The 27,887-nt window shown below is 44.8% G+C and overlaps 1 protein-coding gene across 1 annotated transcript in view; it reads left to right on the top strand.

Moving 5' to 3' along the window:
• The first annotated feature begins 14,118 nt into the window (after nt 1-14,118).
• XPO7 (exportin 7) overlaps nt 14,119-27,887 on the top strand; it is a 44,288-nt gene continuing 30,519 nt past the window's right edge. Inside the window, exons 1-5 of the mRNA XM_081961060.1 lie at nt 14,119-14,334; nt 24,948-25,094; nt 25,432-25,525; nt 26,345-26,511; nt 27,392-27,457. Coding sequence (XP_081817186.1) covers nt 14,317-14,334; nt 24,948-25,094; nt 25,432-25,525; nt 26,345-26,511; nt 27,392-27,457 — 492 coding nt within the window. The 5' untranslated portion in view covers nt 14,119-14,316. The remainder of the gene's footprint in view (nt 14,335-24,947; nt 25,095-25,431; nt 25,526-26,344; nt 26,512-27,391; nt 27,458-27,887) is intronic.

Genomic DNA, 27,887 nt, shown 5'->3' with positions numbered 1-27,887 from the left:
TCTTAGATTCCGTTGAGCTAAAGGGTGACCGTATGCCTATCAAAAGACCCCCAACACCCTCCTTTCCAGGCTCTGCTACTGAACGCAGCCCACCCTCCATCCCTCAGACAAAAACACAGCTGGGCTAATCCAGTATCCGACTCTTGGAGCCCAAGGCCAAGCTGAGACCTTCTAGCCCACCCTCTCCACTCATGATGTGTCTGGGGTGGAAAATATCCCAGGGTCACAGGGAAAACAGCCACTGTCCCTGGCTTGTGATGGGAGGAAACCTGTGCTCCGTTATGAGAGCCTCCTTTTTTCCTGTTGGAGGTCCAGAATCAAAAATAACAGAACAGAGGCAAGCATATTAACTTCAATTTATAATGCAGAATAAAGCGTCCACAGAAACAGAACTGGAAGGACTGCTAAGGTTTACCAAGGACAAAGAAATGAAAAGTTTTGCCCAAAGTAGCTCAGACTGTAAAGGCAAACCAGATGGAGTCGCCCGTAGAGGAAGCACGCAAAGCTATTGTGTCATTTGTATTTGATTCAAAATCAGGGGCCCTTATGGGATTTGTTCTATCAGTGGTTAGATTAAAAAACATGGAAACGAAAAATTTTGGAGACGTCTTTCATATTGAAATAATAGAACGAGACAGGTGATACCATAAATACATATTATTATTAAATAGATTTATAATGATGCAATGGAATATTGGAATATATACGAATCGAATATTTAGAATATCTTGTTTAAAATGAAGGAATAACAATTGTAGTTGAACATATGATGCACAACGATAACAATGTATCGATGTATACTTGATGGACAATCTGTGACCTTGTATATAATTGAAAGCGGTGATGCACAAATGCTTGTAACCAAATGACACATGCTATATTTATACGTAATTGATGATGGTTTTATGTTTCATGTTTTGTTTGTCTTTGTTTATGTAAAAATAAAAAACTTTTTTTAAAAATCAGGGGGCCCTCTCTGCCTTTTCCTCAGAAAGAACAAAGCCTTCTAACTAGAAGAAGAAAAGTAGAAACGAAGAATAGCATCCAGAGCATCACGAAAGAAAATAAGGTTGTCTGTACTGAAGCTAGTTCCAAAGAAATAGCACAAATATTAAAAGATGCCAATACTATAATATCAAATAAAAGCACTAGCTCACTGCAAGAAATGACCTAATTAATGTACAGGACACCTGCACTATAACTGAGTACTTGGGATGCAAAATCAACAAATAAGGGGGTGAAGCCAAAAATGCAGCAACCAGATTGAAGATTAAGCTGGAAAATAGGATCAGAATAATAAGAGAACAACTATCCAACCCAGGAGAGTTTGAATTGATGAGGTAAATTAGAATCATAGAATTATAAGGCTGGGAGAGATCTTGGAGGTCGTCTAGTCCAACCCCTTGCTGAAGCAGGAGACCCTATGCCATTCCAGACAAATGATGAACCAGTACTTCCTTGAAAACCACCAGTGGGGGGGGGGCATCCACAGTTCTGGGAGGCAACTTCTGTTCCGCTGATTAATTGTTCTCCCTGTCAGGAAATTCCTCCTTAGTTCCAGGTGGTATCTCCCTCTGAGGAGTTTCCATCTTCTTCTCCTGCCCTCGGGGGCTTTGGAGAAAAAGTCAACATCCTCTTCCTTGTTGACGGCCCTTCAAGAATTGGAAGACGACTATCATGTCTCTCCCAAACTTTCCCCTTCCTTCGGCTAAACATACCTTGTTCCCTTAGCCGTTCACCAGAAGGCAAGACAAAGAGCAACATATGGAAGATTATTAGAGAAAGAGCCAACCTAAAAGGAAGGAGAAATTTCCTGGCAGTGAGAAAAATTAACCAGTGGGACGGCTTGCCTCCAGAAACTGTGGGTGCCCCATCATTGGAGGTTTGAAAGAAAGGATTGAATAGTCCTTTGTCCAGAATGGTCTATTGGTCTAGGGCAAAGGTCTTCAAACTTGGCAACTTTAAGACTTGTGGACCTCAACTCCAGCTGGCTGGAGAATCCCAGGAGTTGAGGTCCACAAGTCTTAAAATTGCCAAGTTTGGGGACCCCTGGCCTAGGGTGTCCAGCTTAAGTAGGAGGCTTGGAGTGGAAAACCTATACAGTCCCTTGCAATTCTGTAATTGTGAATTGTATAGAAAATTGGAATGTAGGATGGGGCACGAAATGTTAGATAGGACACCAAGGGGCACAGATTCTCTAGAAACATGCCTTGTTGAAAGATGTTTTTCAACACTTAGCCCAGTTTGTTTGTGTCAAGAGAAGCCCTTGGCTCCTCTGAGCAGCCCTGGCAGCGATTCTGGATGGCGGAGGGTTCCTGCAACCTTCAGGGAAGAGTGGAGGGAACCACACAGCATCGGGGTAGGCTAGCAAAGCAAAGGGAAACCAGAAGTTGACCAGAGAGCAGGCATCGTGTCCAAGGGCCCAGAGAGACGGACCAACAGGGCACTGCCATAGAGGGTCCTCTGCCCCTGAGACAAATGTCACAACCTGATCCTAACCTTGCATTTCTTCTGATCCTGACCCCTGGCAGGATCACTCCACATGGAGATTTGGGTGGGTGGGTGAGAAACTCCTATTAAGGCCACCCATTCCAGAGTTCCTGTTCCTGCAGGCTCAGCAGTTTCTGCTGCCCAACAGTGAGCAAAGGGCGCCATCTGGTGGCAGAGAGTGCCTGTGACTTCCCGTCTATGGAGCTTCTCCGTCCTCCAGGTCCTGGTGGTCCCAAAGGGGCTTTTTCAAGAGGCAACTGGGCTTTCTGTTTTTAGAATAGAATAGAATAACAGAGTTGGAAGGGACCTTGGAGGTCTTCTAGTCCGACCCCCTGCCTAGGCAGGAAACCCTACACCGTTTCAGACAAATGGCTATCCAGCATCTTCTTTAAAACTTCCAGTGTTGGGGCATTCACAACTTCTGGAGGCAACTTCTGTTCCGCTGATTAATTCGTCTTACAAAGGATTTTAAGTTCACAAACATTTTAGGATGCCTACTAGAAAATCATAGATTTAATATCAACTTTCAAGGACAACATACTGATGAAGAATGCAAAGAGAGGGACTTCCAGAGGGCAGCAGGCTGGCTCCTGTGCTGTTTAACAGAGACACCAATGACCAACAAACATTAGTTATCATTAATGTGAGCTGGATTGTTAGAGCAGTCATAAGTCTCCCTCATTCGGGGTCATTATAATTTTGAACAATTGCTGAACATGCAGCCATTAAACGTTTTGGGCCTTAAGCCTCAGGAGTAATAACTGCCCAAAACCTTTTCCCACCTCAAAATATTGGTTTTTTTTTTTAAAAAAAGTGCAAAGAAGAGCAACTAGGATGATTAAATGCCTGGAGACAAAAGAATGCTTGCAGGAATTGGGTTTGACCAGTTTAGAGAAAGGAAGGGGTGACATGATAGCAGTATTCCAGTATTTTTGGGACTGCCATAAAGAAGAGGGGACCAACCTATTGTCCAAAGTACCTGAGAGAAGAACAAGAAACAATGTGGATGGAAACTAATCTAGAAGAGAAGCAACCTGGAATTGAGGAGAAATTTCCTAACAGTGGGAACAGTTAATCAGTGGAACAGCTTGCCACCAGAAGTTGTGCGTGCTTTATCACTGGGGTTTTTTATGAAAAGACTGGACAACCACTTACAATACAATAGTAGAGTTGGAAGGGACCTTGGAGATCTTCTAGTCCAACCCCCTGCCTAGGCAGGAAACCCTATACCATTTCAGACAGATGGCTATCCAACATCTTCTTAAAGACTTCTAGTGTTGGGGCATTCACAACTTCTGGAGGCATGCTGTTCCACTGATTAATTGTTCTGTCAGGAAATTTCTCCTTAGTTCTAGGTTGCTTCTCTCCTTGATTAGTTTCCACCCATTGCTTCTTGTTCTACCCTCAGGTGCCTTGGAGAATAGCTTGATTCCCTCATCTTTGGGGCAACCCCTGAGATATTGGAACACTGCTATCATGTCTCCCCTAGTCCTTCTTTTCATCAAACTAGACATACCCAATTCCTGCAACAGTTCTTCTTATGGGTTTTTTTGAATATATTTTTATTATTTTTACATTTAAAACCATGTAGTACTACGGACTCGAAGTGACCATACATTCACATTATATACAGCTAGTCTCAACCATTAACAATTAGCCTACTTAAAACATTATCTATCCTTCTGTCCAATCACAATATATACAGTTTGCTCCAGTCTTGTCACCTTGTCTTATACTTATACCAATCATAAAATCTGTTCCAGACTTCAAAATATTCTGATTCCCCTTTATTTTTAAGTTCAAGAGTGAGCCTCTCTGCTTCCGCACAGGCCAACACTTTTCTGATTATATTTAGCTCTGATGGTGCATTTTCTTTTTTCCAATATTGTGCATGTTATGCGTGCCACAGTTAGTACACATATAATTAGATAAAGTGTATCTTTCTAAACCCCCTCTGGTATTATATCTAGGAGAAAAAATTCTGGTTTAAACAAGATTTGGTCTCCCACCATTTGTTCTAACCATGATTGAATCATTTTCAAATATTTTTTGCCTCATTGCACGTCCACCACATATGATAAAAAGTGCCTGGTGTTTTTTTACACTTCCAACAATTTGGGGCCAGATTTTTTTACACTTCCAGTTTTTTTACACTTCCAACAATTTGGGGCCAGATTTTTAAACATTTTGGAGAGCCATGCTGGGGGGAGATGCCATCCGTAGAACATCTTATAAAGATTTTCTTTATATGCTGTAGCCATACGCCAACCAATTGATTCAAATCCTTTAAAAAATCCTTTTCTAATTTAATGGGAATATTCTGAAATAGGAAAATACATTTTGGTAATACATTCATTTTTATGACTGCAATCCTACCCATCAGAGACAATTGTAGGTTTTTCCACCTTTCTAAGTCTTTCTTAGTTTTATTGATCAAATTAGTATAGTTATCTTCTTTGATGGACACACTTTACTTTACTTTTACTTTACTTTTATTTCATATTTCTAGACCGCCCCCTCTCCCAAAAGGGACTCGGGGCGGTGAGTACACCCCTTTTGATTTTGATGTCATATTTTTAACCAGCATTTTAGTCTTTGTCATGTTTATCTTTAAACCTGCTACTTTCCCATACTCTGTCAATTCCTCAATAAGTTTCATACCAGACTTTATAGGATCCTCTAACACAAACACTAGATCATCCGCAAAAGCCTGTAACTTAAATTGTTCCTTTTTAATTTCTAGTCCCTTTATCTGTTCCTCTTTACGTACATTCCTGGCTAAAACTTGTAAGGTTAATATAAACAGCAACTGTGATAAGGGACAACCTTGTCTTTTACCTTTCTGGATTGCTATACTTTGCGTTAATTCACCATTAATTATTACTTTGGCTTTTTGATTTGTATATATTGCTCTAATCATGTTTATAAATTTATCCCTAAATTCCATGTGTTCCAATTGTTGATGCAAAAATTCCCAGTTCACATTATCAAATGCCTTTTGGGCATCAAGAAAAAATAACACAACCTGTTTTTCATTATGCATTTCATAATATTTGAGAATGTTCAGCATAATTCTCATATTGTTCTTCATTTGTCTTCTGGGGAGGAATCCATTTTGATCTGTGTGGATGAATGATATAAGGAATTTTTTCAACCGTTCTGCTATTATTAGAGCAAAAATTTTGTAGTCTGCATTTAGCAGTGAGATTGGTCTGTAATTTTGTATAAACATCTGTCTGTGTCCGCCCTTAGGTAATAATACAATATTAGCCTCCATCCATGATAACGGTGTCTTTGCCTCTTTCAACACAGCATTATAAACTTCCAACAACGTGGGAACAAGCATATCCTGGAATTCTTTATATATTTCCGCTGGCAGTCCATCCGGCCCTGCAGCTTTATTATTCTTTTGTCTTTGTATGGCCTCAATTATCTCTGATGTTTTAATTTCTTCATTGAGCATATCTTTTATTTCCTCTGGTATCTTTGGCAGATCTGACTTTTCCAGATATTGTAGTACTCCTTCCTTTGTAGTCTCAGTTTTCTCTATAGAATTGCTCATAGAACTCTTGGGTAATCCTTTTCTTTTCCTCTAGTTGATAGCAGATCTCGCTGTCAGCGTTCCAAATATCATGCAGAATTAAATCATTGTCCAAGGCAAAGTGATCCTTAAAACTCCAATTTAATAAGACAGGCATGTTGGCATTATGCTGTTGAATTTCAACTCTAACGTACATCCGGTGAATTCACCCAGTTAAAAGTTCATCATTTAACCCCACACCCCATAATTCATCACATGGTCCAATCTTCATCTTCCACGCTGGCATGTACACCCCTCTTCCTCCGGCCAGGTGTCGAGGTGCGGAGACAAAAGACGACCTTGAGCTTCTAAGAAATCCATAACAATACATTCCACAATCCTACTCCTTTCTATTCCCCCCTCCCAACTACTATACCAATGAAACAGCATAATATATATATGTTTTAATTATGTGGCAGGCCAAAGATCCTAAAAGGAACAGAATTACAGGCCTGACAGGCGGCCTCTCCTCAAGAGAAAAACGTTTCCTAAAAGAGAATAACATAAATGTTAACCATCAAAATTTAACCACCTCTTCCTCCCCCAGGGGGACCCTTTGGCTTATCAGGGAATTTCTCATGGAATTGCTTCACTAATTTATCTGCTTTCAGATCCCAACTTTTCACCCACGTAGCTTCTGACAAAGGGTATCCCTTCCAATGCACTAAATATTGTAAACGACCTCTATACAGCCTGGAATCTAATATTTTTTTCACTTCATAATGTGTTTCCCCTTCTACCACTACAGGAGGAGGTGGAGTTTGGGTGGATGGTCTCGTGCTAGACCCCCTTACTGGCTTCAATAAGCTACAATGGAATACCGGGTAAATTTTCCCTAAGAGTCTGGGTAGGCTGAGTCGAACTGTAACTGGGTTAATTATCTTTTCTATTGGGAAAGGACCTAGAAATTTTGGACCTAATTTCTTACTAGGCATCTTTAATCTTATGTATTTAGTAGACAAAAAAACTTTGTCCCCCACTCGAAAGGGGGGTTGTAGGGAACGATGTTTATCAGCTTGCTTCTTGTAGGCTTCTGCCGCATCTGTTAGCGCCTTTTTGGTATTCTCCCATCCCTTCTTTAGTGCCTCCAGCCATTCATTCAGGGACATGGATGAGGGAGGTTCCTTAGGTAGTTCAGGCATGGGAACGAATTCCATGCCACTGGTAATCTGGAAAGGAGTTAATCCTGTACTGCTGTGAACCGCATTATTATATGCTACTTCAGCGAAAGGTAGCAAGTCCGACCAATTGTCTTGCTGATAGTCCACATAACACCGGATATACTGTTCCACCATCGCATTGGCCCTCTCTGCTGCTCCATTTGTGCTGGGATGAAATGCTGAGCTGAGTCCCTGCGTGGACCCGATCGATTTTAGGAATTCTCTCCAGAACTTGGCGGTGAATTGAACTCCGCGATCTGAAATGATCCTTTTTGGAACTCCATGTAGGCGATAAATGTGTTTCACAAACATTTTCGCTAATTTCTTTGCGGATGGTAGGCTTGAACAAGCGATAAAGTGTGCTTGCTTGGAAAACAAATCAATAACTGTCCAGATTACTTTATTACCACTGCTATCTGGAAGTTCGACAATGAAGTCCATTGCTATCTCTTCCCATGGTCGGCTAGGGTTGGCCACTTGTTGTAGTAGTCCAGGGGGCTTTCCCGGACGGGTTTTCATTGTTGCACAAGTAGCACAGCTTTTTACATAATCTTCCACCTCCGACCTCATCTTTGGCCACCAAAATTGACGTCTAGCGAGGTGGAGAGTTTTCAGGAATCCGAAATGACCTCCTAGTTTCGCATCATGACTCCGCTGTAGCACTTGCAATCTCATCTCTGCAGGGACGTACAGTTTGGATCCCTTCCAGGCTACGCCATCATTAATCGTTAGGATGTCCTTGTTGTTGTTGAACCATGGGTCTGTCTGGAGGGCTGCTTTCAGTTCGGTTCTCAGTTTATCTTGGCTTCGACTGGTGACTTGAGCTGCCTTTTGGTGAGAAGGAGATATGATGGGGTGGAAAATTTCTTCCTTCTTACTGTCAAACTGGGGTTTTCTCGACAGTGCATCTGCTAACAAGTTCTTCCCTGCGGGGATGTGTTTAATTTCAAATTTGAACCTTTGGAAATATTGGGCCCAACGGATCTGTTTAGGGGATAACTTTCGATGGGCACGGAGACTTTCGAGGTTTTTATGATCAGTCCATACCTCGAACGGTATATCCCCCCCTTCCAGGAGATGCCTCCAGGTGAGCATGCTCCACCTGATCGCGAATGCCTCCTTCTCCCAAATGGGCCACCTTCTTTCCGTAGTGGTGAGTTTCTTGGAGATGTAAGCGCATGGTAAGAGGTGGCCTTCTTTATTCTTTTGTAGTAGCACCGCGGCTATCGCGACATCACTGGCATCCGTTTGGATTATGAAAGGTCGCTCTGGATCGGGGTGTTGCAATATGGGTTCTTGGGCAAAGAGCCGTTTTAATTTCTCAAAAGCCTTTTGACAGTCGATTGTCCATTTTAATGGTTGGTTTGCTTTAGGTTTAGTAGGGGAAGGCCCCGTTCTTAATAGGTCAGTCAATGGTAGGGCAATTTCAGCAAAGGTTGGAATAAACTGCCTATAAAAGTTTGCAAATCCAAGGAAGCTTTGTAATTGTTTGCGAGTGCTTGGAGGTTTCCAATCTAACACCGCTTTCACTTTTTCTGGGTCCATTTCTACTCCTTCATTGGAGATACGATATCCCAGATAATCTAGCGAGGTCTTGTGGAATTCACACTTTGACAATTTTGCATAAAGTTTGGCAGCTATAAGTTTTTTCAGGACTTGCAGTACCAGTTTCACATGTTCTTCCATGGTCTCAGAGAAGATCAAGATGTCATCTAAATAAACGAGTACTCCGCGATACAGGTGGTCGTGTAGCACTTCATTTATGTACTGCATGAATACTGCGGGTGCTCCTTGTAGTCCGAAAGGCATGACTTTATATTGGAAGCTGCCTAAGGGAGTATTAAAAGCGGTCTTCCACTCATCCCCTTTCCGGATTCGTATACGGTAATACGCCTCTCTCAAATCCAGCTTGGTGAAGATCTTGCCCTTAGCCAAGTGGTTCAACATATCTTTCATGAGAGGGAGGGGATAGGTATTCTTTTCGCATACCGCATTCAAAGCTCGTAAGTCCACACAGAGGCGAACCCCCCCCATCTTTCTTTTCCCTGAAGAGCACTGGGGCTGCTACTTTTGATTTTGCTGGTTCAATAAACCCTCTTTTCAAATTGGTGTCGATGTACTTCCTCAATTCTATCATCTCTTTAGGCGTCATAGAGTACATTTTGGGCTTTGGTAAGGTTACCCCAGGTTTGAACTCTATGGCACAATCTGTGGCGCGGTAAGGTGGAAGGTAGTTTCCGTCTTCCTCACTGAACACCTCCGCCAGATCCCAATAGATCTTTGGGACTTGTTGGATTCCCGGAGGTTTAGTGTCTGCTGCGGTTGCTGCAGGTTCTGGCGTGGTTGTGGAACTGGGGCTGGAGCCCAGCATGTAGATGCCCGGTGTCCAAGCTGACCACAACGGTAGCACTTTATTTTGGGGCCCCAGGAACGAGGGGTTGGCGGGGGCTTTTCAGTTTGCTGCCTCTGCGTTCGGTGGGCTAACGGTTTTTTTTCAGGGGTTTTGGTGCCCGGCTTTGGATAGGTGTTAATCTCGTGGTCCAGTATGATTGCAGTGGTGTACCATTCTTGGATACGATCTGGGGTCCCCCTTACGGCACAAGCTTGTTTCAGTTTGGGATCTAAGGCCTTTTTGAACGTATAGACCAATAGTCTCTCTGGCCAGTATCGTAGTCTTCCAGCTATTCTCCGGAATTCCCAAACTAATTCTTTGACCGGCCGACCCCCCTGTCGTAATTCCTGGATCTGGTCTTCAGCATCTACCTGTTGGGCCACATCGTAAAATCGGGCCCGCATCAGTTGGATGAACCCCGTTATGTCATCTAACTCAGGAGCTGCTTCTTCATGGAGTTCCGCTATCCATTGTGCTGTCTCTCCTTCATTCATCCCCTCTGCTATTTCTTGGATTAGTTCTCGATCCGTCAGGTATTGTGGGCCTACTTGGTCAACGTACGCCAATACTCTATTCATAAAGTAAGCTAGTTTGTCTCGGCTGCCATCATAGGTTGCACAGAACCTTGGGGGTGTGGGAGGAGGAGAGGGTGCTGGTGGTTGAACCGGAGCAACCTGTTGGCCTGCTGCTTGGGGTGGTAAGCTTCTTTGTGGGGCCACACCCATCGGTTGGGCAAAAGCCTGCTGAGGCATTGGTGGGGGGGCTGGACCCTGTGGTGGTCCCAGTCCCTGGCTCTGGGCAGCTATTTGGGGTGGTGCCATTAGTTGGGAAGGGGCAGGCGTCCACTGGCATTGAGCCCATCCATGACCCGGGAAGAAAGCCCAACCTGGATTGGCTTGATTGATGGGTCCAGAGCCATCACTTTGCAGAGGGGGGGAGGTGAAAGTGTTCCAGGCCCCTTTCGGCTGGTTAAGTTTTACTTCCCAACTTTTTTCCACTCCAGGAGGGGGGGTGCTGATTCGCTGGTGGCTGTGTGGAAATAACCAAGGTCTCCACTCCACTGGGCAGCAGTTTCTCTGCTGGGGAAGGATAATGTGGGCTTTGCTAGGCTCCACCCGGGTGGTTCTGGGGGCCCCAGGGGTTTTTGTTCACTCACATTAAGGCGTCGGAATTGGTCCTGAAGGCCCATCAAAGACTGGCTGCGTGAGAGCGACTGAGATCTCCATTCATTTGCTCTTCTCCCCATGCTCCAGCCGTCTGTCAGAGTTCCCTTGGGGGCCCCCCCTCCTTCCAGCAGGCATTCCTGAGAAGCAATAAATCCCGAAGCTTCCTCTCGCAGGTCTAACTCCGTCTGTGAGGAAAATCTTGGTTTTGGTTCCCTTTCCCTCGCCTCTGCCTGTTGAACTATTTCTTTAGAAGGTGCATAGATAGTCTCGACAAAAATAAGCGATCCATCATCCTTAGCTTTCTCTGCTGCATTCTTTCCCTCCTCCATCTTCACTGAAATTTCGTCCTGCCCAGGGTTGGGTCAGAACTGGGATTCAGTACCCCGATGAAAGAAAAAAAATTATGGGAGAGTTGAAACTCGCATTTTTCATCTTGTAATTTATTGATCCAATTCTCTTGCTTCTGCTCCCTCAGCCTATAGGATAGCCACCGCCTAGGTCAACGTGATGCCCAAACACACAAACAGCATCTGCATGAACTTAGCCCACCCTTGAATTAAGCAAAACTTTGAGTCATTCAGACAATATAGTGAGGACAGTGCCTAACTACAGCAAGAGGGCAGTGGCACACAATACTAGGGAATATAATTCACTGAGCCCAGTCAGACACGCTCAGTTTGACAGGTTCAGAAACAGAAGTAACAGCTTTGATTTCCATAGAGGAAATGAACAACAGAAAAATGAGCAAGTCCCGAAGGAGGATGACTGGTCTAAAAAGTTAAACAGCACAATTGTATTAAATTCTGTGGTTGCACTGCATGCATGGCAGCAGTACTAGGCCAGTGCAAGGAGCAGAATCCATTAATGGCTGGAAGACTTCTCTGCGGGGATGGAGAAAGCTAACTATTTCCCTGCTTAAGCGGTAATCAATGTTGGTCTTCGAAGAACTGTACATTTTTAACATTATAAAATGTCTTTAATAATGCTTTAATAACATAGCAATGTATTATTATAGGCATATTGCAATATAAAGATAGAAGTGCAAAAATCACATCTTACAAGAGGATCAATACAGTAGATTGCTCTTTTGCTGTATCTTGAGCAATATTGGACATGCTGGTTTGATAATGAAATAGGCAACATGTAAACTTAATAAATAATAAATAATAGGAGCAGCGTGGTGGCCTAGAGGTGAAGATGCTCACCTCCCACTCTGAAGATTGAAAGTTCAATCCTAGACCACAACAGATGTTTATCAGGGTGCAAAGAGAAAATATTTGCTGCAAACTCCACGTAGGCATCAGGAAGGGCAACTGGCCAGTAAATGCTGAGCTCCATTCAGTTGCCCTGACCATAGCAAGGAATTACAGGATTGTAAAAATAATAAATAAATAAATAGATCGTTGATGGCTAAGAATTATCTGGGTTTCCTGTTCCTGTGGGTGGGGAAGGAAGTAGTATTGAGGAAAGACTAATTTTCCTAAATAACTCAGAGTGGCTTGAATATTTTTTCTTCATATATTTCAAAACATTTTAAAGTATCATCTATATCTTGACTTACTTTTCCAAATATTGCATATTTGGATCCATGCTTTCTAACTGTTACGATGATGTTAATGCTATCCATTCTCTTGTGCCCAATTCTACGAGTCCACTCTCCCCACATTTTCTGATCTTGTATGGCTTCAGGTGTATTATGCTCTCACTGGTTGGCTTTGATGGTGTCTACCTACCATGGTTTCACATTCTCAGCATCACCCTTTAAATCAAATGACGCCATAAATGACAAAATGTCCTGATTTATTTCATGCAAATATTTGTCATGGTCAAATCCTTCAAAATTATTCACAAGAGCAGCACATTTTTTAAAACAGTTTTTCAGAATTTCTTGCCTGAATTTTGCAGCAACTTTCTAGCGTCCTGCTGCAACATTATTGATAAAATGAGGATCTTGCAGCCTTCCAAAAGTCACACAATGTGACTGCTTCATTCTCCATTGCAGTTGCAGCTTCAGCAAATGTAGCAATAGCTTCCTGGATCATAAGCTGAAAGAGAGGGACAAAGTTGAAAATCAGGAATTTATAGAATGGAGAACACATACTGCTGCACCCGCATTTTATCCTCAGGTTGGGTCTCTGCCTTCTGCATGATCGGGAGGGAGGGAGGGAGGGAGGGAGGGAGGAAGGAAGGAAGGAAGGAAGGAAGGAAGGAAGCCTTATTCAAGCTTTTTTTTTTCTGGATACAGCTATTTGAAAAAAGTTAAAATACAATAATAATAATTTTTCCTAGATTGACAACAGCCACTAAGGCTATATAGCAAGCTAAAATTGCCATCCTGTTTGAATAGTATCATCCAGGCCAGGATTTAGTAAGCTACGTCTACTTAATGTGACCGTATGCCTGGTAATTTCCTGTATTTGGTTATCCTGTTCATAATGGAAAATGCATAAATAGCAGGTAGGAATGCCCTGAAGGCTCCTCACATGATTTTGCCCCACCACTTTTCATTTTTTAAAGAGAAGCCAAACTTCTTCTCTATTGGGAAAGAAAGGAAGACCAAAGGCCTCCCTTACAGCAACAGGCACCTCCTTCATTCTGCCCACAAGGGAGATCCTAGCTGGGGGGACCCTGTTTTTTTCTCTGAAGAGGTTTCGCTTCTCCTCCCAGGAGCTTCTTCGGCTCTGACTGGAGGGTGGAAGTCCTTCCATTCCCCACCCCCTCCAGTCAGAGCCGAAGAAGCTCCTGGGAGGAGAAGCGAAACCTCTTCAGAGAAAAAGCTCCTTCGGGGCAACCAGGACCTGGAGGGCCGAGAGGCTCCACAGAGGGAAGAAAACGGGCGTCGGTGGTTCCGGGGGCCGGTACCGCTCTGGAGCCGCTGCTTCCAGTGACCGGCGGGGCTCTTGCAGCCTTTGGAGCCCCAGAGACCGGAGGCGGCAGGAGGGAAGCAGACGCTCCTCCGTCCCGGCGGCTGTCCCCTTTCCCGCCACCGCCGCCTGCCGCTCGCGGGGCTCCTCTCCTCCGGCCGTCCGCCCAGAAGGTCCCGCGGAGGGCGGCGGTGCGGCCGAGGCCTCCTTCCCGCCCCGACGCTCTGCTCAGGACGTCCGGGAGAGCCGAGGCGTCGACGCTCCGCTCCGCTCCGCTCCGCTTCCCTCAGAGGCCGCCGCCGAACCCCCTCCACCCGTTTCTCTGTCCGGGCCGCGCAGGCGCGTTCGGGGGCCCCAACCGTCGCGCGGGCCCTTTAAGAAGCAAGTAAACACAGCGCGGCTCCTCCCTTTCCCCTCCCCCCGCGCGTCACTCGACGTCGCTGCCGCGCGACCGGCCCTCTTACGCCGCTGCACTCCAGCCGCGCTATTCTCCAAACGCACGCGCCGCAGCGCGGCCGCTGGCGCTGGGGGATCCCTTACGCCGAATGCGTGGGGAGGCCGCCGGACGCGCGCAGGCGCAGGAACCTTGCCTGGGTCGCCTGCGGGAGGGGGAGGCAGAGGCAGCGGCGGCGGCGGCGGCGGAGCAGAACATGAATGGAGCAAAATGGCGGATCATGTGCAGGTGAGGCGGAGGGGCCCGCGGCGATCCCCCCCCCGCCCGCCCTCCGCAGCCCCGCGGACTCAGCGGCCGGGTGGAAGGGCGGCGCGGCGCCCGCTGGAGGGCCGCGGCGGCGGTGCCGTCCCTTCCGAGCCCGGGCGGGCGCCGGTCCCCCGCCGGAGGCAGGCCCGGGCACCGGGGGGGCGCGCGGAGCAGGCCCGGGGCGGCTGTGGCGGGCGCGGGGGCCGATCTCTGGGCCGGGATCCGCCGGGGAGGAGCGGAGGCAGCGCTGGCCGCCTTCCTCTGCCGGGCCCGCCGCCTCCTCCGGAAAGGGGTCCCGGCCTCTCCGAGCCCCTCGCCCGCCTCGCTCCGTCCCATCGCTGCCAGACGGGAGATCCCGCCTGGAGTCGGTCTCGCCGGCAGCCTCGGCCTTCCGGACAAGGGCAGGTGGGCCTGGCCGTTGCCCGGGCTCCCCTGACAGGCCTCCCTGCCTCCCCCCACGTGGCCCCGGCTGGCCAGGCCAAGGCAGGAAGCGGGAAGGCGGCGGGGTCCCCTCCCCTGGCCGCCCTCCCGGAGCAAACGCTGCATGGGGAGGCACCCAGAGGGCATCTGTCCGTCCCTTGCCCTGCCAAGGCTGGAGAGGCGCCTGGTGGCCCCGGAAGCTCCTGCCCTTGTCCGTAGGAGGGCCGAGTCTTGAATGAAGCCTTGGGGAAGCCAGGTTCGTTTAACAACCGCACCGGCAAGAGAGGTCGTAAAATGGGGCAAAACTCACTTAACAAATGTCTCGCTTAGCAGCCGAGCCTTTGGGCTCCATTGTGGTCGTAAGTCAAGGACCCCCTGTACTGGAGCCCACTGCCTCCCCAAGGGGCCCCTTCAAACTTTCTGGCTCTCCCATTGGCCGCCTGTCCTTGGGCTGGGAAGGTGGAGGGTCTCCCAGGCCAGGAAGCTCCTCCACCTGCGGTGGTGTCAGAGGCCCTGGGTGAAAATGCCACTCCTGTCCCCACTCTGGGTCAAGCGACTCGCTTGGCTCAGTCTGTTCTTCTCTCTGGGGAAGAGGGTTTATTGGAAGGCTTCCGACTTTGGAAACTCTGAATCTCTCTTATGTCCGGTTTCTTCCTTTAAAATGTCCCTGGAGATTCTCCGTCCTCCAGGTTCTGGTTGTCCCAAAGGGGGGTTTTCAGGAGGCAACTTAACTTTCTTGGTTTTTTCCTTGAAAATGTTTTGCTTCTCATCCAAGAAGCAGCTAAGTTTAGGCCGCTGGGTTAGAAAGCTGTGCTAGCAGACGTCACATTTATTTTCTGAGTAAAACTATTTCCTCAGTTATTTTCTCTTAATTTCATTATATTGAAGCAAGTAGCGTCTACTCCAGTTTAGGAAGGAAGACTTTGCAGGACATCTGTCAGCGAAAATTGCTTGACGCATTGCTGGATCCTGAATGAAACTGTTTTAAGCTAAGCCATGGGACTGAAATTTGTCATGCTTTGCGATGACTTCTGGCAGGAGCATCATTGTCCAGTCTATTCTGGAAAACCTCCAGTGATGGAGCATCCACAGTTTCTGAAGGCAAGCTCTTCCCTTGATTAATTGTTCTCACGGTGAGGACATTTCTCCTTAGTTCTAGGTTGGATCCCCTCTTGATAAGTTTCTATTTGTTACTTCTTGGTCCACCTTCAGTTGCTTTGGAGAATCGGTTGACCCACTCTTTTCGGTGGCAGCCCCTCAAATATTGGAAGACTGCTATCATGTCACCCTAGTCCGTCTCTTTGTTGCAAGAGACATACCCAGTTTCTGCAATTGTTCATCATGTTTTATCCTCCAGCCCCCTAATTATCTTTCTTGCTCTTCTCTGCACTCTTTTGTGAGTCTCAACATTTTTTTTGTATTGTGGTGACCAAAACTGGATGCAGGATTCCAAGTGTGGTCTTACCAAGCTATAGAACAGAATGGAATAGGAATAGGATACTTCATCTGTCCAAGTGTGATTAGACACACAAGGAATTTGTTTCTGCTGCAGAAACTTTCAGTGTACACGCAAAGCATCAGAATCATCATCTTTATCATACTGCCAATAAAAGGGGGAAGTAATGAAGATAAACAGGATAAATGATAATACTGTAGCTATACTGTATGAGGAAATATACATAGACATTAGATAGCACTGTGAGAGTTAGGTGTTCAGCAGATTGATGGCAGGAGGGAGGAAAACTCACTGTGTTTAGTTGTTTTGCTATGCAGTGCCCTGTAGCACCATTCCAAGGGGAGGAATTGAAACAGTTTATGTCCAGGATGAGGGGGGTCCTGTAGATATAAGAATCACCTTGTAGGGGAGGTGGGTGCATTAAACTCTAATAAATGAATAAACAAAGCGTGGTATCACTTCACGTGATCTTGAAGCTATCCCTTTGTTGATGCAGCTTAGAACTGCATTGGCTATTTTGGCAGCTGCAGCACCACTGCTGGCTCATTCTAAACTGGTGGTTATTAGGATGCCCAGATCCTTCTCACAGTTACTACAGTTGAAACAGGTACCACCTCCTAGTCTATATCTCTGCATTTGTTTTTTCTTGCCTAACTGTAAAACCTTACTTTTCTCATATTATTTTGTTGGATATGGCCCAGTATTCAAGTCTCCCAAAATCCTTCTGTATCTTCTGAAGTGTTCTCCACCCCCCATTTTCTTTTGTTGGTAAATTTGATGAGTGCCCCTTCTGTTCGCTCAGCTAAATCATTTCTAAAGATGTTGAAGAGTACCAAGCCTAAGGCAGAATCTTAAGGTAGCCTACTGCATGCGTCACTCCACTTAGATGTAGTTCCATTGAGGACAACAGGTTGAGGGTACTTGGTCAGCCAGTTTCAAATCCATCTGGTGGTGATGCTGTCTATCCCACATTTTTCAATCTTACCAAGAGGTAGGTTGTGGTCTACTTTGTCAAATGCTTTACTGAATTCTAAATAAATAATATCCACAGCATTTCGCTGGTCCGTTAATTTTGTCACTTTGTTAAAGAAGGCCATAAGATTGGTCTGGCATGATCTATTTTTGACAAACCCCCTGTTGACTTCTGGTTATGACTTTGTTTGCCTATAGGTGTTCACAGATTCATTGCTTGATTGCCTTTTCCAGAATCTTTACAGGTATAGATGAATGGCTGATAGGTCTGTAGTTTTCTGGATCCATTTTTCCCCTTGTTTAAAGATGGGAATTATAATAGCCATTTCCCAGTCCTCTGGTAGTTCCCCCCAATGCCCCAGGCTCTTTGAAAGAGATGGTTCAATGGTTCCAAGGTTAGACTTGCCAGCTCCTTCAGAATTTTGGGATGCCTTCCCTCTGGTCGCTTAGAGTGTAAAGCACTGTGAAGCGCTATATAAGTCTAAGTGCTATGCTATGGTCCTGGCGATTAAAACTCATCTAGGGTGGACAAGTGTTTTCATACCATGAACCATGATTTGTATTCCTAATCTGTCTCCCATACGGTGCTGTTTTTGATAAATTGTATTATATTTTCTTTTGCATAAAGCCAGAATTAAATACTTCTGCTTTCTCCCTGCTACACGTCACCTCCTTGCCATCTTCACCCATTAGTGGACTGATTGTTTCTAGACTTTTTTCTTGTTTCTTACATGCTGAAAAAACTTTTTATTATTATTTTTGGCATTGGTTGCAAGTTTTAGTTTATTCTCAACCTTCCCTTCCCTGAATTTGTTCTTGCAGATTTGGGCTATTTGCTGATCTTCTGTTTAGTTAGGTGTCTCCGTTTTTTTATACTTGTCCTTTTTCTCTCTCAGTTTATCAGAGAATTCTTTATGCAACCATGCTACTTTTGTTTCAGGTATTTTATTCTTCTTTCTTAGTGGTATTGTGTTAGTCTGGGCTTTAATAATCCCATTTTTCAGAATTCCACAAGGGTCTTGAGCTGCTTCCCCTTTAGAATTTCATCCATGGAATCCTTCCTTAAGACTCTAGTTTGATTTTGTTCTACTGCTTGAGCTTGCATTATGTTGACTTCCAATGTAACATGGTTTCTCTCCCCCTAAGTTCCCTACTTCAACCCCTTCTATCATTTCATCTCTGTTAATGAGAATTATGTCCAATATAGCTGACCCTGTAGTACCTCCTCTACCTTTTGGGAGACAAAGTTCTCTGCTAGGTTCATCAGGAACCTGTTTGATCTCCCACTAGGTTCAGAGTTTGTCTGTTTGTCTCCCAATTGATATCAGGGTAGTTAAAGTTCCCGATTACTCCTGTGTGTAACATGCTCCCTGCACACCTTAACTAACTGATTAGCAAACAGAGCATCTATTTCCTACACTTGGTTGAGTAGTGTGTAATATACGCCTATGGCAATGACATTCTTTTTTCTTTTCTATTAACCCAAATGCGTTCCGAGTCTCAGTATAAACTCTTGGTGCCTGTCTGGAGCCCGGAGTTTTCTTGGCAAGAATTCAGAAATGCCAGCTCCCTAGGACTGAGGAAGAATGACTGGTCCAAAGTAGCACAGCTGGTTTTGTTTCCTCAGAATCATTGAATCGTAAGGCTAAAAGGGACCTTTAAGGTTTTCTAACTTCAACTCCCTGCCCAAGGCAGGAGTCCTTATACCAGGGGTGTCCAAACTTGGGAACTTTAAGACTTGTGGACTTCAACTCCCAGAATTCTCCAGCCAGCCATGCTGGCTGGGGAATTCTGGGAGTTGTAGTCCACAAGTCTTAAAGTTCCCAAGTTTGGACACCCCTGCCTTATACTAATTCTAGACAAATGGTGGTCCAATCTTTTCTTGAAAATCTTCAGTAATGATTTGCCAACTTATGTAGTATTTGAGATTGTAGTATTTATAGTACTTCTACAGTGCTAGAATTCACAGTCTCCTAGTTTCTTGCCCGATGCCTTCGCCTACAGGTAGCCTTCACAGAACCACAATTGAGACCCGGGACTCCGTTGCTAAACTGCCAGATTATTAAGTGATTACGACGTGCAATTTTATTCCCAGCATCTCTACTGACTCTGCTTATCAGTGGGAAGTTGGCTGTGGCAGTCACATGACCACAGGACCTGGCGATGATCATAAATGGCCCCTAGTTACAAAGTGCCTGATCTTGGTCGTGTGTATGCAGGGGCACTAAAATTGTTATAAGTGCGAGGCTTGTCATACTTTTTCAGCACTATGATAACTTTGAATTGTCACCAAACAGGGTAGTTATTAAGCAAGGACTACCTATACAGCAAACTGGGTCTTACGTTTACCATAATTGTATGTAAATTCACACTATGAGTGCATTTCTTAAAATGGACATAAAACCTCAGGGCAAGTATTACAGTTACATTAGACTGCGCCAATTTAAGAGCATAAAGCAAGCAACTTAATCGGATTCCAGCGTTTCTGTTCATGCCCCTTAGGGTGCCCACCAGCTTCCTTATCCCATTGACTCAGTTGTTTAAAAATGGTTCCCACTGAAACAAGATACAGAAAGCAGGTAAAGTATGTATTTATTTATAATAAATTTCAATCTGGTAGCCTTCTGAGCTACTACCTTCCCATCAAAATAGTTTGGCGGAACAATTTGATTTTTCTTTTCCTAACTCCTGCTGTAACAAATCTGACCCCATTTTATTCTGTTTTTTGGAGAATTACCACGCTCACAGACTAACATATAATTTCTTTCTACCATTTTATTTGCATTGTAAAGTGTCAACATTCCCTTAGTGAGACAAAGCTCAGTTCCAGAGACTTAAGGTATATTCTGTACTGGATTATCCTTACTCATTTTTCAACTAATTGCTCTTTATATGGCAATGATTTCCACAACCCTGGTCTCTGAATCAGTGTTGATCTAGCTTTGTGCTAAATTGCTGCTGTTTTCTGTTCATGCTTGGGATATCAGCAAACACTATTTAGCTGAAAGATGGACGCATCCACGTACTTCTAAAAATTGGAAACTCTTTGCCAGTAATTTACCAAAGGCATCAGTGTCCATGATCAGGTAGGTGATGTAAAAGCAGAGAAAACACAATGGCTCATCCTTCTAATGATTGGTCATCAAGGAAAAATCCACTTGAAGCATACAATATTTGAGGGGATCTGATTCAGCCATGCCGCGGACAACAGCTAGGCATAATGGAACTCAAGGTTTGAACAACCCAAGTGGCTACTATACACTTGGACTTCACCAAATGGAAAACATCGAAACCAAATTGATTACATATTATGCCCAAAGAACGGAAAAGTTCCATCCCTGGCATGAAAACGTTTCCTGGAGCAGATTGTGGTTCAAATCATCAACTGCTAGCCGCCAAGGTAAAGTTCCAATGAGGCAGTTGTCAAACAGGCACCCATGATTCAGAAATTTGACATTAAGAAGATTCCCCAGGCATACGCAGTTGAAGTTAAGGGTAGATTTCAGCTGCTCAGCATCACAGAAAGACAACCAGATGAGTTAGGGGAAGAAATGAAAACCACCCTGGCTGAAGTAGCCCAAGAACCTATTGAGCAAAAGCCATTGAGGACAGGAAAGAAAGGCGAAGACTCAATGGAAGGTTCCAGAGAGGCAAGAAAAGGCAAAGCAAAGTCCTGGCTGAGCAACGTAAGAAACTGGAGGAAGCAGCCAGGAGAGGCAGACAGGAGACTCTTGGGTCGCTTGATAAGGAGAAGGCCAGAAGGAAAGGCAGGCTGTGGCCGGAGGACGTGATGGGCAGGAACTGCATGGCCCACAAGCCATCAGAGAATCTCAGAAGGTGAAATCATGGCAACCGGACCAAAGTTGCCATGTTCAGCCTTTGGAGAGGCTTTTGATCTGGATGATTGAATCTTCGTTTACGCAGAGCAGTCAGAGAAAGATGGCAGGAATATGCAGAAGAGCTTTGCACGAACAAGGCCAAGCCATAAGAGGAGAAGCTGACCTGCCAGAAATGGAACCAGATATTCTGGAGGAGGAGGAGGAGGAGGAGGCTGTGGGCACTCAACTGGTTGCCTAACCGGAAAGTCCCAGCCATTCCTGCAGAGTTGCCGAGGCCACTGCCGATGAAAGCACTGGACGCGCTTGGCCAAAGTGTGTGGAGGACTACTGGTCAGTGGCCAAAAGGACAGAGAAGGTTGGTATTTGTCCCAATTCCAAAGAAAGGTGATACGAAAGACTCTGTGCTCTTCCAAGGCATTTTAAAGTGGCATCAACACTTCATGTGGTCTTGGTTCTAGCGCTCTCTTCATGCAGCCTAGGATGACGTTGGGGTTTGGGGGCTGCTTCCGCACACGGCTGGCTCATCCTTAAGGGATGGTGCACTAGGACTCCCAAGTTCCCCCTCGCAGTTACTGCAGTTGAGCCAGGAATCGTGTTTTTTAGCAGGGCATCTGCCTGTCTTCCTGCATCCTGATGTATTTTATTATTTACAGCGTATTTGAAGATGTTATTAAAGTTGAAGTGATTTGCCCTGAGGTGGAGTTCATTTATGTTTGGACTGTGTGTTTCCAATCGAAGCAGCTCACAGGATCCTCAAGGTGTAATTCATGCTTTAGTCAACAACTCAGTTGGAGGTTAAAATAAAATGCCTCTGGGTATTATGCCCTTATTTGAGATTGGTATTAGGCCTTCCATTTCAGGACTCTTGGTAGCATCTGCCCTGCTTAATCAAAGGGTTTATGTTTGATATCAGAAAGATACGTTTGATATCTTTCTGCCAGGCGGAAGAGAAGGGCTTTCCTTCCGGTTTCTGCGAGGTCCGGTGTGTGCGGTGTGTCCCCTGTGGGGCAGAGGCAGGTGGAGGTCTTGGACGTAGAGATCAAAGCCACTCAGGTCCCCACTCAGTCCTGTAGCTCACTGGGCACCTTTGGGCTGCTTGCTGTGTCCCTAGGAGGTTGGTTGTGAAGTTAAAAGGGGGAGGGGGAAGGTTTGGACGAAAGTTGCAGCTCCAGAGAGCAGAGGGAGCACTGGGGGACTCACTCCGCCTCGAAACCGTTTTTGTTTTAAGAACTATCTACCCCCCAATTGCTGAAGGTGGCGGCCTCTTCATGAAAGTCATAAAACAGACTTCAAAGTAACGATTCTTAGAAGCCCATTTTGGAAAAATCCCAGCCCATAGCCATCATCCAAAAGCTGCCTGCCATTCAAATATTATACTAAATACTTTACCCCCTCCCCTCCCCCATCTTAAAATAGATTACTCATTCACATATTATACCCCCAAACATCCCAACCAACATAATATAAGTTTCTCTTAAAGTAACAATAGCCCATTAATCTCATCTTCTAAGTTAATTGAACATATATAAATCATAATATAAATTTCTCTTAAAATAACAATATTTCATTAATCCCATCTTCTAGTTTAATTATGCATATATATTACCCCACCCTCCACCCTAACCCACCTCCCACTCAACCCCCCCCCTGACTTCCGCTATACACCACTCTAACAATTCCAAGCATCCCATGTATAGTTTAATCATCTATCAGTCTAAACATTCTTACCTAAAGGCTACATAATACCTCCTAGTCTGGTATTTATTCTGTATGTAATCAATCCATTTTACCCATTCCTGTGTATAATCCTCCTGCTTCTGACCTTTTAAGAAAGCTGAAATTTTTGCCATTTCGGCGAACCCCGCCACCTTCTGAATCCATTGATCAATTGTCGGTAAAAAATCTTTTTTCCAATGTTGCGCAATCAACAACCTAGCTGCTGTGACCATATGCAAGGCCAATTTTGTTTCCCCTTTGGAGAAATCCTTAGCTATACCCAATAAAAACATTTGCGGAGTGAATTGTATTCTTTTCTTAAATACATTTTGCATAACCCACCATATTTTTATCCAAAAAGCTTTAACCTTGTTGCAAGTCCACCATACATGAAAAAAGGTAGCATCTAGACACCCCCATCTCCAACATTTTGGTTGAACATTTGGGTACATGCATGATAATTTTTTAGGATCTAAATACCATCTGTAAAACATTTTATAAAAGTTCTCCCTTAAATTCTGTGACTGTGTAAATTTAACATTCTGAACCCATATTTTTTCCCACGTTTCCAACATGACCACTTCACCAAAATTCTGAGCCCATTTAATCATACAATCCTTAACCAATTCACTCTCTGAGTCTCTTTCTAACAATACATTATATATTCTTTTAACTTGTTTTGGGCCAGTCTCTTTTATCTGCTTGATCAGTTCCACTTCTTTATCCATAAAACCGACCCTACGAATTTTGGGGGGGGAGGGGAGGGGAGGGGGCATAGCATCTGTATGAGATTTACATTGTATGCTGGGGGGGCTAAAAGGGGGAAAATTTGTTTGTATAAAACTTTTTCAATAAAAAAAAGAGAGAGAAAAAATAAAAAAAAATAAAAGACAAAAGCTGCCTGCCTGCAATTGTTTGTCATTTTTTTAACGTATACATGTTTTTAAAAAATAATGAAATCCTGAGACGGTACTTGGTACATTTTGCAGAGAGATCTTCCATTCAGTGCCTTCTGGCTGTTTCATGCCTGCGCCCTTATCTCTCCTGTACAGGACTCCTTTGCCCAGTCCTACCATTATCATGGCTCCAGGAACGGCTCACGTCCAACTACGTTGAAGGATAATTCCAAGTCCAAGCCCTTGTCTTCATTGGTTGGCAATTGGGAAATAATAAGCCTACAAACTAATTGGGTGTTTGCTCAAAATTATCTGCATCGCTCTGGCTGAGAGGAAGATGCAGAGGCACAAAAAAGTTGAATATTCCTATTTGGCTATCTCTCAAAGCCATCTTAAAAAAATGTTTGAATTGTGGAAGTAAAAAAAAATGTTGGAAGTCAGTCTCTTTGCATATCCATACATTGAATCTAGCTCACACGTGGTCTAATGGACTTCACATTAACATATTCCTAAAAACTTATCAACGTATTTTGCTGTTTACCTCTATTTGTTTGATCGGCTTACATTTCCCCCTTTCCTTCAGGATTTGGAGATTAAATGCTTGACACGCTCTCCTCCTCCTCCGTGCAGGCTTAAATAGTGTCCATATTTGTTTGCTCCTGGGCTTTTGGGATGCGGCTTCACTGAACTTCTCCAAGGTGGAATAGCAGCTCTGTTACATTGTCAAAGAGCTTGTCAGTTCCACATAAAAGTTGCAGTTTGTTAACCTTGGCAGTGCAGGCAGTCCTGGGATTAATAAATAAATAAATAAAAATAAAATTTATAAATAAAAGTTTACTTACTTACTTACTTAAAAACGACCAATTTAAAGACAATCTGATGTAAGATATGAACAGGCTGCCTACTGCTAAAAATGGCCGAGTCCGGAAGCCGCACGTCTTTAGCGTAGAGCCTCTTTTCAGGGGTTCCTGAAACGGTGCAGCTTCATCGGCTGACAGAAGGAGAATGATCCCCAACACTTCGAGTAACGGGCTGTCCGTTTGTAAGCCCACGTTTTGACTAAAACACCAATTTGGGTGAAAGGCAGAGTTGGGGAATGGAACTACATTTTCATTCAGGGTTAAAAGCCTGTATTAGAGGTTACCCTTTGGTAGGATTTCAGTAGTGATAACGCAAAAGCAGAGGCTGTATATATATATAACAGGCTGTTTTGAAGCGACTGTTTCTGTCCTGGCGTTGCATTCCAGAATGGCAGAGCCACCAAACCTTAACTTGATCCTCTTTGGTTCCTTCCAGAGTCTAGCCCAGCTAGAGAATCTGTGCAAGCAGCTGTATGAGACGACGGACACCACTACACGGCTCCAGGCAGAGAAAGCCCTGGTGGAATTTACTAACAGCCCGGATTGCTTGAACAAGTGCCAGCTTCTCCTTGAAAGAGGGAGTGTACGTAGATGAGGCCGCTTTTGGAGCGGCTGGGCCCTCTTGATGCACCCGACGTAGGAAAGCATTGGCAACTGGCAGGTGGCAATTCTTTAAAATGTGGCTATGCTAAATACGTCTGTGGAGATCCCTGTATTGGGTCACCTGATCTAGGATTTAAAGTATTCCATGAAAGATACTTTTATTATTTTATTTATTTATTACATTTATATGCCACCGATCTCCAGGTTCAAGATTAAATATTGGTACCCTGCCATCTTGCCAATATAAAAGATTCAGCAGAATCACAGAATTTATCCATCCGTATGAATGATTTGTTTCCTTTGTATTTGTTTTACAGTCGTCGTATTCCCAATTATTGGCAGCTACATGCCTTACAAAACTGGTGTCACGCACAAGCAACCCTTTGCCCTTGGAACAACGCATCGACATACGTAAGTACAGCAAAGCTGGATGGCTCAGCCCCAAAGTCCCACTTGCCTAGGATCAGATTGGCTATTTGAAAAGTTTAAGAACATTTGCTGGGATACAAAGTGAACATTCATAGCATTTTCTCTTTTCGGTTACCTATAGTGTGAGAAAAGGTATGGATCTTCCTTGTACCTGCGTCCTTCCCTGTTCCTTGGCAGCATGTTCAAATTACAATTTGATAAGCTGAGAAATTTTTGTCATCTACTATACCGTAAAGTGCCCTTTAAACTATCTCCAAAGAATGAAACGCCTGTTTTGGCTGTTCTTGGAACAGTGTCAGGCACTGAAGGAAATGGTTAGGCATCCCCCTCTCAAAACCCCCTTCCTCCCAGATCTGCTGCCAAGGCAGCTTCACTCTAGGTGGGCAGGAGCAGTCAGCTTTTTAGAGGTCTCCCCAGGGACTTCTGCTGACCAATAGCAGTGGCTCTGGGGTAGGAAATGCAGCTGTTTCCCAGAAGCTCCGTGGAACCTTGCTTGAGCTGTGCTGCTGTCTGTCATGTTGTCAGGCAATCCGGATAGGGCCCAATGGAAGCACCTTGGGCAGATCTTGCCTGATAAGTCTGGACGGCCAGTGCTTACTACAGAGCCACCCCTCTGCCTCCCCCCTCCTTGTTGTCTTCCTCCCCACGCAGGGCAGGCGGTGGGTCTTCCATGCAATAAGTCGCAGGTGCTGTTTGCAGCCTAGTCCCAGTCGTGCATGTGTTCACTTCAGGGGTGGTGAACTTTTCCCAACTCAAACTTTCCTGAACAGTCGTCTTCATTTGATGCTTCGTCTGTTTCAGGGAATTATGTGCTTAATTACCTTGCTACCAGACCTAAGCTGGCCACGTTTGTTACACAAGCACTAATTCAGCTGTATGCCAGGATCACAAAGCTGGGCTGGTTTGACTGTCAGAAGGATGAATATGTTTTCAGAAACGTCATCACGGATGTCACAAGATTTTTGCAGGTCAGTGTACTGCCTCCGCTACTTTCCATTTGCCCAGAAGGGCTTCGGCTGGTGATTTCTACCCCTTTTTTTCCTCGATGGCAGGCAGTGTTCATGGGCACTGTTGTGGGTTTCAGGTCAACAGAAAGAAAACTGCAGAGCCAAATGCTGAAATTCTTATCTGCCCCAATCACTAGATCAAAGGTCTCCGCCATCTAGCTTCCTGGTTGTCAGAGTGCCCAACCAAAAGCTTCCAGGAAGAGGAACTAGAAGTTGCTAAAGTTTAGGTGAGGACCAGTAGCTGTTGGTTGACTTCAAAGCCACCTAATTCAATATCCAGCACCATCAACTCCCAGGCTTCCTAAAATAGCCTCCTCCTGTGACTGGGATTTTTTTTCTGATGCTTAGCTAAAATTTGTTCCCCTGACTTGGCCTTCCTTTGGGCTGCCTGTTGGAGTGACAGTATTGAAGAGCACAGATTAAGAGGAAGGGGCATGGCGGAATCCTATTCTGCCTTGACTTGTATAACAAGCATTTAGCATATTTCACATGTATAAGGAAAATGAAAATAAAAAGGCAGCACAGCACCTGCTGGGTGCATAGCTGGATTTTATTCTAGATCCACTCACTATCAAACAGTTACAGGAAAGTCAGTCCTACAAGGGGCACATAATTAGCGATAATTGCAAGTGAATCTCAGTTGCCTGCAAAATGTGGTTGGAGGCCTTCCTGAAGCCCAGCAAAGAAAATACTAGTGGTATTCCACTTTGGAGAAGGGACACACTTGGGACTTGAGGAGGACTGCCAGGCAGCATTATATAACTAATAAATGTAAGCCATAAACTACAGCAATAGAGACCATTCTTGCCAGAGGGACCTTCTCTGCTTTTTCCTTCTCTAGGACAGTGTTGAGCACTGCATCATAGGAGTGACAATCTTGTCTCAGCTAACAAATGAAATTAATCAAGTAAGTGCTTCAGCCTTCCTCAGTGAAGTAAGTGTCAACTTCATTCGTTCATTTTGCCTCGTGCTGCTTTGTGCCTGTGTGCTGATTAGTTTGTACAGACATGTGCTGCTCTGGTCAAAAACTGACACTCCACCGGAGTTTGAAGTTCACCCTCTCTGGCACAATCCCTGAGAAGTATAGAAGCTTTGGAGGAAGCGGCGATCTCTTCTGTTCAATAATGAGCTTTCCATTTTTGTAGCTCCTCCTTTGGAGAAGTCTTTCCTAACAGCTCCTTGCTTCCGTCCTGCATGGTAACTATCGGAGTTCTGGTGAAGCTCAAAGGCTGGCATGTTCTCCACGCCACAGGGTGTGGCCTTATCTTCTTCTGAAGGACAGATGGCAACCCCTGTTCTCCAAATTTTGATAGGTCCTTCAGCAGTCCTAGCCTTCC

Source organism: Natrix helvetica (assembly GCF_964273705.1).
Source record: "Natrix helvetica genome assembly, chromosome: 8".
Lineage (NCBI taxonomy): Eukaryota > Metazoa > Chordata > Lepidosauria > Squamata > Natricidae > Natrix > Natrix helvetica.
The sequence above is the reverse complement of the archived record's forward strand: the minus strand, read 5'-3'. Positions and strand labels throughout refer to the sequence as shown.